This window comes from Castor canadensis, chromosome 15 (assembly GCF_047511655.1).
Source record: "Castor canadensis chromosome 15, mCasCan1.hap1v2, whole genome shotgun sequence".
NCBI lineage: Eukaryota > Metazoa > Chordata > Mammalia > Rodentia > Castoridae > Castor > Castor canadensis.
Window position 1 is genome coordinate 89,252,565 of NC_133400.1, and position 18,397 is coordinate 89,270,961.

The window sequence follows — 18,397 nt, forward strand, 5'->3', positions numbered from 1 at the left end:
TAACATAGAAAGAAACTGGATCCATGATGAAATCTTTCAACTGGTAAGTTAACCTGGAGCTGTCCTTTATCTGGAATTTTTGATACATGTTTATTTGCAGCTGAAAGCACACTGATAGGTTTTGTTAAATGATGTATATTCTCTAACACCTCATTTAGATGTAATTACCTTTCTAAAGCTTCTTTCAGTTCTAACACTGACTCTACAAACTGCTTTCCTGAAGGCTTGTTATACATGAGGCATTGAGCACAACACTAAATTTTATTTGTTCTCATGCAAAGAGATTTCTACCCTATTGATTAGCAAGGTAGCTGTAATTGATAATGTGCCAGGCATCATCTGCTAATCTCCTTCAATTTCAGCTGGATTTTCTGGCATAACTCTGTTCTTCAATACAGTATTTAAATTCTAGACATTCCTTTATGAAAAAACACCTCCCCTTACTCCACAAACCTCTCACACTTCTCTGTTCCATGTTTTCATAGTACATAACTATTCTTGTTACATCAATATTCAAAGTTTCACTATTTAATTATGTGTGTTCATCCTGGCTGAGCCATACTGTATAGTAGTAAAGTTCCTTTTTTACATCATATTTTATCTGAACTTAAAATGGTCTCTGCTTACATTTCAGTTATCATTATCATCTTGAAGTTCTCCTAAAGAATTAAAATCTCTAGAGACAGATCAAAGTTTTTAACAGTTTTAATATATGAAAGGCAGGGATTATTGAATTAGCATACATAAATATTAGGGATTTCATTATGATAATTCTATACATGTGTACAATGTACTCTGAACAAGTTCACCACTCTTATTATGTTCCTATTTCCCGCCTCATCCACCTTTTTCAAAGTGTTTGGTGGGTTTCATTATGTTCTCTTCATATATATACAATACTTCAATCTTCTTCACCCCTCAGTATCCTTTCCTTTCCTTTCCCCCTGTCCCATTGGTCCCCTCCAGACATCCCCCTAACACATTATTCATGTTCCATTATCATCAAAATCATCATCAATATTTTAGGTCTAGGTTGCATAAATGAGTGAGAACATGCAATATTGTTTCTTGAGCTTGCTTTATCTCATTCAACATAATCTCCAGTTCCATCAATAATTTCATTTTTCCTTATGGTTGAGTGATAGTCCATGATGTGTGTGTACACACACACATGTATATATATAATTTCCTTCATCCATTCATTGGCTGTTGGACATCTCAGCTGATTCCAGTTTAGCTATTGTGAACAGCTTTGCAATAAACATGGGTATCTCCCTTGTTTAATGACTTACATTCCTTCAGATATATGCCCAAGAGTGGTACTGCAGGGTCATGAAATAGGTCTATTTTTAGTTTTTTTGAGTAACCTCTGTACTAATTTCCACAGTGGTTGTACTGGTTTACATTCCTACCAACATATCCTAGCACTAGCATTTGTTGCCCTGCTGTTTGTTTTTTTTGATGATTGCCAATCTGACTGGGGTGAGGTGAAATCTTAATGTAGTTTGATTTGCATTTCCTTTATTGCTGAGGATATTGAACATTTCCTGATGTACTCATTAGCCATTTGTATTCCTTCTGAGAAATGTTCAATTCATTTGACATTTATTAATTGGATTATTTTTCTTTTGCTGTTTAATTTTTTTAAGCTCTTCATATATTCTGGATACTAATTTTTTATCTGTTCAATAGCTTGCAAAGATTTTTCTCCAATTCTGTGGGCTGTCTCTTGGCTTTGGTAATTGTTTCTTTTGAGGTACAGATTAATTTGAAGTAATTCAATTTGTCAATTCTTTCTCTTATTTCCTGGGCAATTGGAGTCCTATCTCTGTATTTTCTAGAGTTTTACCTATTTTTTTCCAGTAGTAATTTCAAAGTTTCAGGTCTTATTTTAAGATCTTTGATCCATTTGGAGTTGAGTTTTATTCAGTGAGAAGGGTCTAGTTTCTGTCTTCTGCCTGTCAATACTCAACTGTCAAGTACCAGTTGTCGGAGAGCCTGTCTTTTCTCCAGTGCATGTTTTTAGTTCTTTTATCAAAGATCAGATGACTGTAGTATATAGTTTTATTTCGGAGTCTTATATTTTGTTCCACTAGTCTCTGCATCTTTTTTTGTGCCCATACCATGTTGTTTTTGTTAGTATGGCGCTGTAGTACAGTTTTCTGTTTGGGGAAGTATACTTCACAAAGCATTATGTCTTGTAGCTTCAATCTGGACTTGTGCTCTCTGATACAACTGCCTAGCTTTATAACTTTGCTAAGGGTGTTAAGATACAAAAATCAAGCTACAGGATCAACACAATACCAGCTTGCAAAAACTGATTATGTGATTCTAAAACTTTCGTAAGAATTCAAAGGCCTCAGAATAGCCAAAATAATTTTGAAAAAGAATAAAGATGAGGCTCACTATACCTGATCTCAAGAATTACTACAGAAACACAGTAGTCAAGATAATGTGGTACTAACATAAAGAGAATGAATAGAGATCAACAGAACAGAAAAGAAACTAGATACTGATTTTCAGCACATCACCAACAAACATAATTCAACAGGGAAAGGTATCTTCATAACGAATAATTTTAGAACAACCAAAATGGAAAAAACCCATGAACTACCACGAACTTCAAACTTATACCTTGAACCCATGAAACTTAACTGGAAATGAGTTTACAGACATAAAAATAGCACCTAAAACTATAAAGCCTCTACAAAAACATAACACAGGAAAAAAATCTTTATTATTGGGTACACAGAGTTTTCAAAGGGACAAAATTTGTTACCATCAGCTGGACGAGTGGCTCAAGAAGTAGAGCACCTGCCTACTAAGCATAAAGCCTCGAGTTCAAAACCCCAGTATTACCCAAAAAAAGTTATCATAAAAGAAAAATGGGTTCACTGGACTTCATGACAATTAATATCTTCTGATCTTCAAAAGGCATCATTAAGCAATTAGTATTCAGAGCAGTGCTAATTAAAACCATAATAAAATAGTACCTACAACACTGAATGGCCCAAAATGGAAATTATCTTATTCACAGAGGTGTCTCTCTGTGTTGCCTGGGTTGGTTTTCTTTTTCTTTCTTTCTTCTTTCTTTTTTGCCAGTACTGAGGTTTGAATTCATGGCTTCGTGCTTGCTAGGTAGGCACTTCTACCACTTGAGTTACACTTCCAGATCCCTGGTTGCTTTTTAACTCAAACAATCCTCCAACCTCAGCCTCCTGAGTAGTAAGACTACAGGCATGTACCATCATACCTCGTTGGAATGACTAAAATATTATAAACTCTTAGTAGGAATACAAAGTACTATAGCCAATTGGGAAAATAATAAGTTTCTTAATAAATACAAACATACTTAACCTCTGATCCAGAAATTCTATTCCTAAATATTTACCCCAGAAAAATAAAACATATCCACAAAAAGAATTGCATCAGAAGTTCAGAACAGCCTTCTCACTAGAAACAACTGGGATATTCATCAATGAATGAATATATAAACAAACTATGGAACATTCACACAACACAATACTATTAAGAAATAAAAAAGAAAAAATGCTGATGCATGCATGAATCTCAAAAACATTAAATGGAGCAAAAGAAGTCAGGTACAAAAGAGTATACACTATAGGATTCCATTTAAGTGAAGTTCTAAAATCAGCAAAAATAATCTATAGAGATAAAAATCCTTCTGGTGGAGGCCTAGGTAAGGTTTAGTAATGGAAAATTGACTGCAAGTTGGGTAAGCACAGAGGAACTTTTTGGGGTGATGGAAATGTCCTGTATTTATTGGTTTGGTGGTAACATGGTACACTTACCAAACTTCATTGAACCATACCTAAAACATGTTCATTTTATTGCATGAAAATCCTGCCTCAATAAAGTTGAGCAAAAAACTCCCCAAACAAAACCAAGACAAAACCCTACACAGGGAGCAGGGGAGATAATAAAAAATAGAGAGGCTGAATGACCAAAGTACATTACATGCATGTATGAAATTACTACAATGAAACCTCACTTGGTACAATTAATATATGCCAATCAAGAAAGAAAACCCTACAGATTATGAATTTGGCCATAAGCGAAATCCTAAAAGCATAGCTTAAGCATCTCTGATCTGAAAATCCAAAGAGTTCTTCAGCCTTATTAGCTGAATCTTGAAGTTTTAAAAAAAGCTTCTTCTGTCACAATTATGTTTTCTGAGAAATTTTTTAAAAAACAGAACCTCTTCATCTTTCATGGATATCATCTCTTCTGTCCAAAGATACTAGTTTTGTGCACAGGAGGAATAGGGCAAGGGAAGGAAACCTAAAACTTGAATGTGGTTGATGTGCTCACTGTTGGGGAGTGCATATAGTAATCTTAAACTGGCAGAGGCCACTATGGTAAGTGGACCAGGAAGTAGTGAAGAGGTCCGGCAGAAATGAGCCAGTGTGGGCTGCAACACACAAGTGCACGGAAGCAATGCTAGAAATCTCTCTGTACAGCTGTCTTTACCTCAAACTAGCAAAAATACTATGTCTTTCTTATTATCTCTTATTGTTTTCTCTTCAACAAAATAGGACAACAAGAGGGTGGAACCGGTTCTGCCTGGAAGTGGGGGGGGTGTGTGGCCCAAACAATGTATACGTGTCTAAGTAAATATTAAAATGATAAAATAAAGAAAAAAAAGATACTAGTTTTATTTTTAACCAAAGTTTCTTTTATTCTCTCTTGTAAATCTATTTCTATCAAGGTCCTTTATTTTCTACTTGCTTGTTTCCTATTTGGTCTATTTTATATAAGAACTTTGTCAAATGGCTGGTTACTCTTGGCTGTACATTTGTGTTTAAATCTGAGGCATTAAAAGCTGCCTAAAAGTTGTGGTACATGAACAGTGTTTTTTGGTTTTTTCCTCGTTTTTGGCTTTTTGAAGACAGGGTCTTGGCACACCCCAGGCTGGTCTCAATCTCGCTACATGTAGTACAGGATGGCTTTGAATTTTCAATCCTCCTGAGTCAGTTTCCCGAGTACTATGATTACAGGTATGTGCCACTACGTCCATTGGAACAGTTTTCTTGACCAGCAGCTTACCCAGTAGATGATCTTATGAGGAGATACCTGTTTAGACAGATGAACTACCCAAGTCCATATATGTAATATATTGTGCCATAGGTTAGTTTCCCCAGAAAATAATTCTTTAATATTCTGTTTAAGGGGCACATAAGCTTATTAATTCTGGGAGCCAAGTAAAAAAAGACAGCTGTGGATTTTACTGTTCAGAATGTTAACTTTCACCTAATTCTGTTTTACTTAAGTGCTTTTACCCGCAGGATGGCTCTCTAGAGCCTGTCTAATTAATGTCACCTGAGTATAAGCCTTCACTCTTCTGTCAGTGTAGAGAAGAGTTTCTAGATGGATGGATGTGGAGAAGGGGATCCAAGGAGCCAATCAACCAGTCCTTCTATTTCCACCTCATTCCATATTCTTGCTTTAAGAAATACTTGATATTTTTCCAATTCCTGAGTGTCTTCCAGATGCTGTGTAAGAATTAGCTTGTTTTTTTGTTGGCTTATCTCTCTTACACCTCTGCCATTTTCTAGTTTACTAAATCATTTAATACTTGTCCACTTCCTTAGTATTTCTCAAATACTGATTTTACCTGTACTCTCCTTGCTTTTTCCCTCTTAATCTTTATGGATATATATTCTTTTACTATAACCCTAGAAGGATTTCCAATGAGGTATAAAATTGGATATGTTAAACCAGATGTGTTTGCTTACCGTTAAGTCTCAATTTCTGCAATTAAGAAATATACTACCTAAGGGCTGTGGTAGAGCACTTGTCCAGTAGGTGCAAGACCCTGGGTGCAACTCCCAGCACCATACCCACACACAAAAAAATACCACCAGGGCTGACAGTGTAGCTCAGTGATAAAGTGTGTCATTTGAATGCACAGGGCCCTGGGTTCAATCATCATCACAATTTAAAAAATATATGTATATACCACTTACTAGAGTACTTACTATTTTCCCATTATTTTATTTTAATTTATGTAACTATGAATAATTCATTTCATTTTCCTATGTATCCACAACATCCCTAAATACATAACAAATATTTAATATATATTTATTATTTTTGAGACAAGGTACTGCTATGTAGCCAGACTGTCCTTAAACTTGTGATCCTCCTGCCTTAGTCTCCCGAGTGTTGGGATTTCAGGCATGTGCCACTATACCTGGCTTATTTGATTAATTTAAAAAGAATTAACTTTTAGTGCATATGTACTCAATAACAATTTACTCAAACACACAAAAAAATACAATCTTTTTTTCTTTTTGGTGATACTAGGGATTGAACTCAGAGCCTTGCAATGGCTAGGCAGAGGCTCTACCACTTGAGTCACAACCGCAGCAAAACAAAAAAAAAAAGCAATCTAAATTTCATTGTCAATGATATTCTCTCAGAGCACCTTTCCCCTCCACCCCCTCCTTTCTGAGACAGAATCTTACTACATTGCTGAGCTGGCCTGTGATTCCTGGGCTCAAGCTATCCTCCTACCTTATTCTTCCCATTAGCTGGACTACAGGCATGTGCTACTGCACTTAGTCTTTGCCCTTTTTTCCCCCGAGAATACTTACAATGATTTACAATTTATAATTACCTTGTTAATGTCTTTCCTTAATAAATTAAGCCCCATGACTGCAGGAATTATGTGCTTTATTTACCACTAATTAATTAGTATTCAGCTCAATGATGGCACATACTAAGTGTTGGGCACATATGCATTTAATAACTGAATGAAAAAATAATGAACATTTATGGTATTTAATCTGTTCCAAAACATGGGGGAAAAAGGCTCCCAATTCTAACAAAGCAATCAATGCTAATACCAAAACCTGACAAAGAAAACATAAGAAATATATAGACTATTTCTTATGACTGTTGATAACTACAGTCCTACATATACACATTGTCAACGATAACTAATCAGCACATTAAAATATTAACAGAAATCAATTAAGGACCATCCTAGGAATATTGTTCAGTTCAATAAACAGCAAACCCATAAATTTATAACTATATAACAAAGAAATCAGAGAAGCTGATCTGGTCCTGGATGAGAGCCACAAATCACATTGTCAAAAGGAAGTTATTATAAAATTTTTCCTACCAGATGCCTTGTAATGTGCAAATTTTTGTTGCTGTACAGTATTTTTTATTTGTACATGTTTTTATCATATTTTAAAACAAATTAAGCTGCCCCACGTAAAAGAAAGCTGCTTATTTAATAAGATAGAAAAAGTTCTACCATGAATTGTGTAGGAGAAAGAAAGGCAAACTACAAAAGAATAGCATTGGGTATATACATCAAGTCTTAAGGAACACACAACACAATCTGAATAATGGTTATGGCTGCTCAGGACTTATCAACATTTGATATTGTTCTTGTTTATCCTACTGTCTTCCTATGACTAGATTACCTTCATGAATATAGAGGTGTGGTCCTTTTCAATGATTTATCATTAGCACTTAAAACAGTGCCTAGTCCACAGTATGGACTCAATGAGTATTTACTGAATTTACCAGTTAGTTTCCAAGATCACTTTATTTCTCTACCTAAAATCCCTTACACTGGGCGCTGGTGGCTCACACCTATAATCTTAGCTACTCAGAAGGCAGAGATCAGGAGGTTTGAAGCCAACCCAGGCAAATACTTCACAAGACCCTATCTCATCACAAAAAATGGCTAGTGGAGTGGCTCAAGGCATAGGCTCTGAGTTCAAACCCCAGTACCGCAAAACAAAACAAAACAAAACACCCCTCTCCCACTGCCCTTAGAATACAACATGGGCTCCCTGCTGAGGACAAGTATCATTTGGTCCCTGCTTATTTCTTATCTCCTGACTTACTAGTAAGTTCCAGCTACACTGGTCTTTCCACTTTAAGTTCTTTCCTCATTTAAGGCCTGTATACAAACTATTATTTCCAACTGGAATGCTTTCTCCCACTCTCATGTCTCAGGTCTGCTTGCATTAATAACACCTGGAAAATACTCCCTGAGATAAACTCTCTGATTATCCCAGGTAAAGTGGAGTTTTCTTTAAAGTATTCATTACAACATACTCTTTTCTCCCCACTACAATGTAAGGTGCACAGAGGCAGATACAGGGTCTTGTTCACCAAAGTCTCTTAGTGTTCAGCAGAGTTCCTAAAACCACAGTAGATAACTCTATGAAGTTATCTATGGGTGGGTCAAGTACAGGTAATTTTTGCTTCATTTTTTACAGTTTTATATATTATCTAAAATTTTAGCAAAAATATAATCTGAGTAAAATAAAGCTATATTCATTTTGGAAAAAAGAACTCCAATAGCTCTAAAGTAGCACAAGTTAGAATTTTTATAATGAAGAAAAAACAGAGAACAAAGAGTATTTCCCATAAGCTAAAACAATAGAGACCCATAAAAACAAAGTGTCCCTATTAAGAAACTGACAATACTACAGAATGAGCAATGTACTATTTCACAAAATTTTAAAAATTAATTTAAAATTCTCCCATGTGCAAAAGTTTAAATATTTTCTGAAGTCAAATTCATACACAAAAGAAATACAAATAAAAATAAGTACCACTCATTATTATTTGAAATGAAAAGTCCATTTGGAATTATTCTACATTTCAAAAGATGACCTCAGCCGGTTATGGTAGCACTGTCTGTAATCCCAGCATTAAGGAGGCTGAGGAAGGAGGATCATGAGTTTGAGGCTAGCCTGGACTACATGGCATGATTCTGTCTCAAACAAACAAACAAACAAACAAACAAACAAAACACTTATCCTTGCTTCTTGCCTGGAATGGTGGTACTTGCCTGTAATTCCAGGAATCTGGAGACCGAAGCAGGAAGACTATGAATTCAAAGCCAGCCTGGAGCCAGACACCAGTGGCTCCTAACAGTAATCCTAACTATTTGGGAGGTTGAGATCTGGAAGATCGTGGTTTGAGGCCAGCCCTAACAAACAGTTCAGGAGCCCTCATCTCCAAAATAACCACAGCAAAATAGACAGGAGGTGTGGCTCAAGTGATAGTCTGCTTTGCAAGCCTTAACACTCAGAGTTCAAACTCCAGTCCAACCAAAACAAAACCAAAACCAGAGCTAGCCTGAGCTACACAGTGAGGTCCTGTCACAAACAACAAAAATCTCCACTGTAGTAGGTTTACACACACACAACACTCACACACGAGTTCTGCAGGGAGTTCACAACCATCATGAGCACAATCCAGTAAGAATCAGGAGTGAAGGCACCCAATAAACTTTCACGAACTGTACAAATATGTCTATATCACCTGGTACCATCTGTCATTATCTGGACTCTACCAGGGACCCGATCTGTTTCTGCCAAAGCCTCATTGGATAGCCCCCCTCGCAAGAGTCCGTACATTTTCGAGGTCTCCTTTGCGCCCAGCGCTCTAGAGCAAGCCGCCTCTGTAGGTGAACCAGGTGAGCCGGCCTCAAGGGGTCTCAGAGCACCCCACAGCAGCTGAAGGGAGACCCAGGCCCTTTCTCTCCTTACCTCATGGTGTATGGGGGAGGGGGCAGTGCCTCTGCCCGGACAGCAGCCCTTCTGCCCCCTCCCACAGCAGGGCTGCAGGGGGAGGCCCACACAGGCAGCAGGGGCGGGGGAGGGGGCAGGGCGGGAGTGTGCGCGCGTGCAGGGCGCGGGGCAAGGGCGGTGCCTTTTGAAAGTCAACAGAGGCAACGAGGCGGTGGAGGTCCACGAGCTGAGCTGAGCCCCGGAACTGCCCGCCTCAGGGCCCTGGGGCACCGCACACCATGCAGAGCTGGCAGGGTCTTAGGACCAGCAGACCCGAGCAAGCGCAGTCCTCAGAGCTGAGGATGGGACAGCGAGCCTCCTGCCCTCAGTCCTGGTTTCCGGAATGTCACAAAAACCTAGCTGGAGGATGGTTTTTGTTGTTTCTTACAATCATCACTCCAAGACCCAATCCAATTTTCTTAGGCATCCGTTCTGCCGCAGGTCCCCAGTAAGTCTGCTAGACTGCAAATCTCTGCCTGGCCCTCTCATTACGGCCGCCAAGTTCTATAAGCCACCGCTGTCCTCTATACAACCTTGCTGACTGCACTTCCATGGGCATCAGTTTTTAATTTACAAAAATAAAAGGCCAATTGAATATGGTTTTGAATACTTCATATATCCTGAAGAGATGCTGATAACAGCATTTGAAATGGGCGGGGGTTGTTCCTCTCCCCCACTAAACTATGCAGCCCTATAAAACTCACCAAAAATAAAATCAAACGGGTGGGAAGCGAAGTATTTGTTCTGCTCTAAGGTCAGCTTCACTTTTGATTCATTAACATTACGTTTTAACCATAACTACAAAATCTATATGTGTTTCCTAAATGAAAACCTAATTAGTAGATCTTATGAATCATCACTATTATTGTGTTGTAGACAGCATATGCAGGATAATTTGAACTCATAAAGCAAATTAATTAAATTCATAAATTACATATACTTCATTATGTCCTACTTTAAATAGCAAGTTCACCTAAGGTATTTTAGTTTATCCACTGGAAATTGCCTTTTTAAAAAGTTTTTGGAATTATTGAGTAAAATGAATTACACCTACATACTATGACTTTTTCATTTAACTGTAGCTGCTTATAGGGTTAACATTCAATTTCTCAGATTCTCAAAATCTGATCTATTGTAAAAAGTTGACTGATGCTTATAATTTTCTACCTATCGACTTTTTTCTTGATAGGCTGTATAGAAAAGTTAACAAATTCTTCACAGACCATACTTGCCCCTTTCTCCCACTGAAGATTAAATCCCAGGCCTCCAGCATGCTGGGCAAGCACTCTACCACTGGGTACACCCCACCTCCAGCCCAATATGGTGACTTTTAAGACATCTACATAAAGTTAATGAACATTATTCTGACTCTTCATCAAACCAAACTTAAGAATTTGTACTTAGCATAAAACTATCAACCTGTGCCCTGAGCACAGATAAGGAGGGAATATGCACTGGGGTGAAGCAGGTACCTCAAATGAACAAACTAGCCTCAAGAGTTGGGGTCTTAACTATTCCTTCTCCTAAGGAGGGAGCAGGTGTACATCAAAGGCTCTAAACAGAGTCTATTTCACCAGGCCAAGGAATAGAATGTAGACTATTAGCAAGGGATTTAGTTCTCCAATTAAATGCTTGTAATCTCATTAGCGGAAAACAGAAAATGCACCCTAGGCACGTTTCTTGTGATAAAAGCAGCAATTTTAAAAAGAAACCAATTTAAAAATAAAAACAAAAATCCAATCAACTTAATCAATAAAGGCAAAAGCTGGCTCTTTCAAAAGACTGATAAAAAATAAGTAATCTTTTAGGGAATACAATTTTAAAAAAAAGAATACTGGGAACAAAGAGTATATGTGCACAAATTCAGGGAAAAGATTTCTAAAATTAAACATTGCCAGAGACAACTTACACAAATACATTTGAAAACTATAAAAATATTTGCTAACACTGGTCTAAATGGAAAAAAACATTTAACTAAACCAATAATAATGAAATAAACTAAGCCTAGTCATAGCTCCACCCTCTAAGACCAGTACCAGAGATTTATCATTTTACTTTTCACTTAACAAATTCTTAAAAACTCAAAAGTTTGGCAATGCATTCTGTTGGGGAAGCTGTAGGAGGCAAAAGAAAAAGAACAAAGAACAGACTATTTACCATGTACATGATGAAAAATTTATCCTAATATAGTAAGATAAATAAAAATTAGATATTCAAATTACTGAAATTATTAATAGCCAATAACCATATTTGAAAACTTTCAATTTACAGATGTAAGTAGCCAAACAATCCCAAGCAAGATAAGGATACATCACAGTGACATACCAGAATGCTAAAGACAAAGAGAAAAATACAGTCAGAGAAAAAGGAACCTACAACTAACAGGTGACTATAGTTAAATAAGCTCTCCAGAACACTCAGACAATCTCCAACCTAAAAGTCTATTCAGCAAAAATATTTTTCAAGAATGACAATAAAATAAAGATAATTTCTTGTGAACAAGACTGTTCATCATCAACAGACTTTCAATAAAAGCCCTAACAAGGGAAGCATGTTAACCAGAAGATGGTTCCAGATGCATAGAAGAAGGAATAGTAGTAAAAATGTAGGAAACATAAATGAGCACTGCAAAACACAGTAATTCTAAACAGGCTCCCATCTATCTGGTAATAATTTTTAAAAGAATTCAAATGCATGAAAACAATAACATAAATCATGAAGAGACTGAATGAAGTTTAACAATTCTTAGGTAAAGCTATTGGTAAATTTAAATTTTGAACTCAAAGGTGCATATTTCTAGAAAAATTATAAAATGAAACAAGTAGGATGAAAAAGTGGAATAAGATCTTAAATCAACATAAAATAACAAGAAAGGCAAGAAATAGAGAACAGGCAAGCAAAATACAAACAGCAATTGCATTAAATGCAAATGGACCAAAATGTTCCATACCTAGAGATTTTTAAAACAGATTTAAAAATTTCCAGCCAGATGTGCTGATACAGATTCATAATCCCAGAACTCTGTAGACCGAAACAGAGGATTTTTCTTTTTCTTCAAAAGATACTGCGTTTTTATTTTTTAGCAGTGCTAGGATTAAACCCAGGGTCTCAAGCATGCTAGAAATCCATGCTACCAGTAAGCTGTATCTCCAGCCCCACCACTCTTTTGTTTTGTTTTTTGGTGGTGCTGGGATTTGAACTCAGGGTCTCACGCTTGCTAGGCAGGTACTCTACAACTTGGGCCACTCCCTAGCCCTTTTTTGTATTGAGAATTTTCAAGTTAAGATTTCATGAACTATTTGCCTAGACTGGCCTTAAATGGCTCTCCTCCTGATCTCTGCCTCCTGAGTAGCTAGAATTACAGGCATGAGCCCCACTACTTGGGGCTCCTTGTTTGACCTAAAATATATGTGTATATAAATTTATAGTTACATAGAAATAGCTTAACAAATGAAAATTAAAATGAACATAAAAATGTATGATTAATTTAAAAAAACTATGATTTATAAATTTTAATCATACATTAAAAAGTATGATTAATTAAAATAACATAAAACTATAGGCAAGAAGAACTAAAACAAAAGGGGATACAGTAGTGGGAACAGAAATAGTCAATATCAAAATTGAAAAATGAGACATAATTATATATGCTTCCCACATTAAAGATAGAAAGCACTTCTAACAACTGATAAATACTGAAATCTAGACAAAACTGAGTAGTAAAAAATCCTAATTTACTAAACCTGACTTTTTTTTAAATTTGAGTACTCTTGCAACCACTAAAGAAATTAAGATCAGTAGTCAACCATCTGCCACCAACAAAACCATAGACAGGCCCTGGAGAATTCAATGACAAGTTCTACAATGAGTTATCCCCAAGAGAATCAAGTTAAATTTTATCTACACACACAAATAACAATTCTAAGTTTATAAACGTGAAAGAGAAATCTCTAAACATTTTTAAAGAAAAATATACAAGAATATCTTTACAAGGAAAAGACTGACAAATTTAAGTATATTTTAAAGTTTTGTTTTTTTTTTTTTTTGGGTAGTACTGGGGTTTGAACTCAGGGTCTCACAGTTGTGAGGCAGGCGCTCTACCACCTGAGTCACTCCACCAAACCCCCTTGTTTAGGGTCTCTCGAACTATTTGCCTGGGCTGACCTTGTACCTCAATCCTCCTGGTCTCTGCCACTCAAGTAACTAGGATTACAGGTGCAAGCCACAGGCGCCCAGCTAAAGTTAAGAACTTCTTACTCATCACAAAACACCAGAGAAAAGGCACAAGAGACCCTTGTCGGGAGTGTATGATTCCAAGCAGACCACCACTGAGGAAAAACCATAAATACTCAGGATGCAGAGTTCAGTACTCTGAAATTACTCAAATTTATCTGTATTGTATGTACAGTAGGTTTGAGCACCCATAACTTGAAACCACATGGAGGTCACATTACTTTCACAACAATTACTGCTGCACACATTAATTCTGCTCACCAAAAATTAGATTTTATTTCATGCTCTTTATTTTGAACACTGTGGATGCTTGATTCATTTTTCCCGTAACATTGGCCAACTTCTGCCTTTCAACAAATCTACAGTTTTCACTTTTATCACTTAAGCCTTTTATGTGCCCTTTTTGGCTTGGGAGAATTTTCATAACTTTCACCTTGCTTTTGGGGCAGCATTTGCTTTTTGGGAGGTGTATTTTCACAAACTTAAGGACAGGAAACTCGATAGATCATACGATGATTTGAACAAAACTGACAGTAACAAGCTCATCAACTGAGCTGTATAATGTGTGGCCAGGAACTTAAATTTTTTTAAAATAAGTTTATTTTTATTTTTAAAAATTTACTATTTTTGACCTTGCTTGGTCAAAAATATGTGTAATAAATCTGTGACTAAGTGGGCAAACTGTACTTGTAACTTATTTAATTTCCAAAGATCAATATCCAGAGTATGTAAAGACACCCTACAATCTAAAAGCCCAATAAACAGCATTTTACTACAGCCTAGCTAAAACACTGGTACAAATGGCATAATGGAAAGTTGTGCTTTCCTATGCTGTAGAACAAGCATTTTTCTATCACTTACTTGTGAAGGTCTTCCAAAATACATGGGTGTATGGAGGAGATATATGGTATAGTAAAAATTAGGGTAAGATATTAGAAATATAAACATATACATTCACCCACTCAAAAAAAGCACTGGAAGGAAGAAGAATAATACCAGGAGCAAGGATGGTGAGTTGGTTAAGTATAGGGAAGAAAGATTTTTTTTCCCAACATATACTTCAGGTATTTTTAACTGTTTAAATAAATGATTTTAATTTTTTAGTAACAGTAAGAATTTATCAATTTGTGTGTACATATATATAATATACTTTATATATATGTATATATATACATATATATAAAAAATGTCTATAAATTAGTAAGAGAAAACAAGTACCAAATAGAAAAAGTAAGGAAAACATTACTAAACATAATATAGAAGAAAACATTCAGTTAGCTAAAACTACATAGGGAGATCATGTCTACCAAAAAAAAAGTGAAAATGTATAATACCACTCTTGCCACTAATTTTTTGGGGAGGGAAAAGCAGCTATTTTTTATTAAAAATATTATTTGTTAAAAAATGTAATGGGCTTATTTTTAAGGTACCAACAAATACATACATTATTATATCAAAAATATAAATAGATATAATCCACATAAGCAGTAGATAAAACATATAAACAAGAGGTCTTTGGGGTCCTCAATAGTTTTTAAATGTGTAAAGAAGTCCAGAAACCAAAAAGTTTCTGAATTGCTGAACTACAGGCACATACTTCAATATTGATGACTGTCAAAGACATGCTTAACAAAACTAATTCAAAGAACACACAGTGTGATTCTATTTGAATAAACTTCAAAAATCAGAATGAAATAAAACAATCTTAATTAAGGAAATATATATATAATAAAACTGTATAAATAAAGGCAATAACTTACATAAAATTAATAATGACTTTGGTGATAGGGCAAGGAATGTTTTCCTTCTGGGTGAGACACACACAAAAGGTTTCTAAGGTACCTGTTCTATTAAGCAAGATACACAAATACACTGTTAAAAAAACAAAAAACAAAACAGTAAATATACAGGAAGACATACCTATTCTCCCAGATGGAAAACCTCAAAAGAATATCTCTTCTCAAATTAATACATGAGTTCAATGCAATCACAACATCTCAACAAGATTTTCTACAGCACTTGAAGAGATGATTCTAAATTTCATCTGCAAGAAAAATGCTAAAGAACCCAAAGCTCTTTCCAAAAGAAAATACCAAGATACATAATAAAACTACAAAAACTAAAACAGTATGGTAATTAGCAAAATGGAGCAAAGAAGTGCTCAGATCCAGGTAAGCAAAGGACAAGTGAACCTGGCCAGAAATATTTGACTTTATTATTCACCAAGGAAAATAAAAATTAAAACGAGACCTTTTCTTTCAATTATTACATGGATAAAGTATTTTTAAAATACCATTACCTTCCAGGGCTGTATAGTAGGGAGATGAAAACACACCTTTTGAGAGAGTGAATTTAAAAGAGTACAATCATTTGAGAGCAATTTAGCAGAATACTGGAGTATTCTCTAGACTCAGTTCTACAGAAATGCTACCATACATAGCATTTGAAGCATGTTTATAATAGCAGCAGTAGGATAAAATCACTGCAGCATTGTTATAAGGAAATCTTGAAAATAACTCTTCACCAACAGAGAAACAAAAGATAAATACATGCACGAGAGACATTACACGATATCTAATAAACACTACCAGGCAAGTTTTTAGGCACCTTGCAGATTTTAATTCATTAAAGCAAATATATTTGGGCTACAGGGGATGGTCATGATATATTTCTTTTAAAAGACAATTAGTTACATTTGGGCAAATGCCCTGAAAACACATTTCAGACACTGACTGTCTTTGTCTTCCTTTTCTGGCCTGGGCAGTTACCGCTGCACTGGAAATACTATGTAGAGCTAACCACTTCTAAAGGCAGTTTTTGAACACAACGGTACTCTTACATTATTAAGGAACATTTGCTTTGTAATAAATCTCTTAGATCGAATTACCCCAAGTCTGAGGTTCTATAATGTTAACTATCACACACCCTTTTTCCCTTTCAATGCTTTCTCAGGGGAATAGTGTGGGGCCTCAGATCATTAATGCTATTACAATAATACCATGCACTTTGTCCAACACTTAAGCTTAGGGAACATTTTTCATAAACCTTACCATTCTAGTTTTACCTTACAAAGAGAACTAAGTTTGTAAGAGTGGTTTACTTAAACTTACGGATTTCAAATAGAAAGTCGTGATTAAAAGAAAATTGAGAATTTTGACAGTATCCTCCTCAAATGCTAAGGTTCACCAGCCACGTTCTCCTACAAAGTCCTAGTTGGTGCAGCTTTGCGACAAACTGCTGGGTTGTAGGAATCCCTCTGTTGTAAGATTCTTTATGCCTGATTCCAGTCTGCAGCTAAAGAACCTTCCCTACGAGAGACCTCTTTTACACTTTAAAAAAGGGTCACGCACCGCCAGGGTCTCTCCAAAAATTAACGCGAGCAGCTGGCTTCACAAAGAGCCCTTAGGAAGCGATTTCCTGGCCAGTGCAAACCCACGGAGAGAAACTCCAGCCAAGAACTTATTCTCGTACCCCCAAAGATGAAGCTGTCCTCTGGCAGGCAACGCAAACCGACTCTGAGACTTCAGACGCCGAAACCCTCCACTAACTCGTTCCACGATCAAGATCAAGACCTCTAAGGCAGGGAAACTGAGTCTGGCCGCACACGGGTCACCCCCTACAAAGCCACCGCGCATAAAGGACTCCGACCGTCGCCGACCCCTCCCCCCGCGCACCCCGGGGCTCCGCTAACAGGTGAGACGACCCCGCGCGCCCACCGCCCCCGAGTCCTCGCGGTGCAGCCCCTAGCGGCGCGCTCCGCCCAGGGACCCGCTCGCTTCTCAGCGGGTGTCCGTGGACGTCCGCGCCCCGGCGCCCCAACACGGGAGGGGGTTTACCTGTGCTAGGCTCTACCGCCGCGCGTCGCCTTGATGTCAGATCACGCTAAGCTTGCTTCTCCAGCCCCTGTGCGCTTTCTTCTCCTGCCTGGCGGTCAGCCAACAACTAAGTGCACAGCACAAGGCAGCGTCTCCCGCCCGCCCCACAGGCAGCCCCTCCGAGAGACGCCGCGCTCTTGTCGTCGCGCCCGGGCTCGCGCCCGTCGCCCCCTCAGGGTCACAGGCGACAATCTGCTCGGGACGCCAGGCCACCTGAAAGAACGTGTCGACTTTCTCCAGTGCCTGGCTCTAGCAACCGGAAGTAAAACCTCACGGCCAAAGGAAAAAGACTGGGGGGGGGACGGGGGGGGAGCAGAAAAGAGAGAAAGTGAAAACTGAACTGCGGCGTCCCCCAAGAGACAGGAACCAATCACCGAGGCGAACCCAAGGCGCAGGCGCAAATTGCCGTCGCCGTCCACGTTGCGCTTGCTTCTCCTCTCTGCGCAGGCGCGAGGCCACAGCTCGCTTCGGATTGGACGGCCGAGCCCAGCGCCTAACGCATCTCGCGAGACTGGTAGAGAAGGCGCGTGCTGGGAGACTGCCATGGCACGTTTGAGGGTACAGTGGAGTTGGTTCGCAGTTCGCGCTCGCCCGGCGCCTGCGTCTCTTGAGTCTCACCTGGCCTGTCTCAAACGCGACATGTCGAAGTCTCTCCGTTGTTTTAGTTTTATAAGACTAAATTCATGTAAAACGAGGTCTCTGTGCTACTTCCCTAGGATT

The 18,397-nt window shown here is 37.7% G+C and overlaps 1 protein-coding gene across 4 annotated transcripts in view; it reads right to left on the reverse strand.

Moving 5' to 3' along the window:
• The window catches only part of Tasor2 (transcription activation suppressor family member 2), a 61,405-nt gene extending 43,374 nt beyond the window's left edge, over positions 1–18,031 (reverse strand). For 2 of the 4 annotated variants that reach the window (XM_074056727.1, XM_074056726.1), the window contains exon 1: positions 17,639–18,031. Coding sequence is in view for 2 of the 4 variants with exons in the window: in XM_074056724.1 (XP_073912825.1) it covers positions 9,549–9,553 (5 nt within the window). In the remaining 2 variants the exon portion in view is untranslated. Of the gene's footprint in view, positions 1–9,548; positions 9,701–17,638 lie in introns of those variants that run through there. The other 2 variants (XM_074056724.1, XM_074056723.1) reach the window with 2 other exon arrangements.
• Positions 18,032–18,397: the final 366 nt, after the last annotated feature.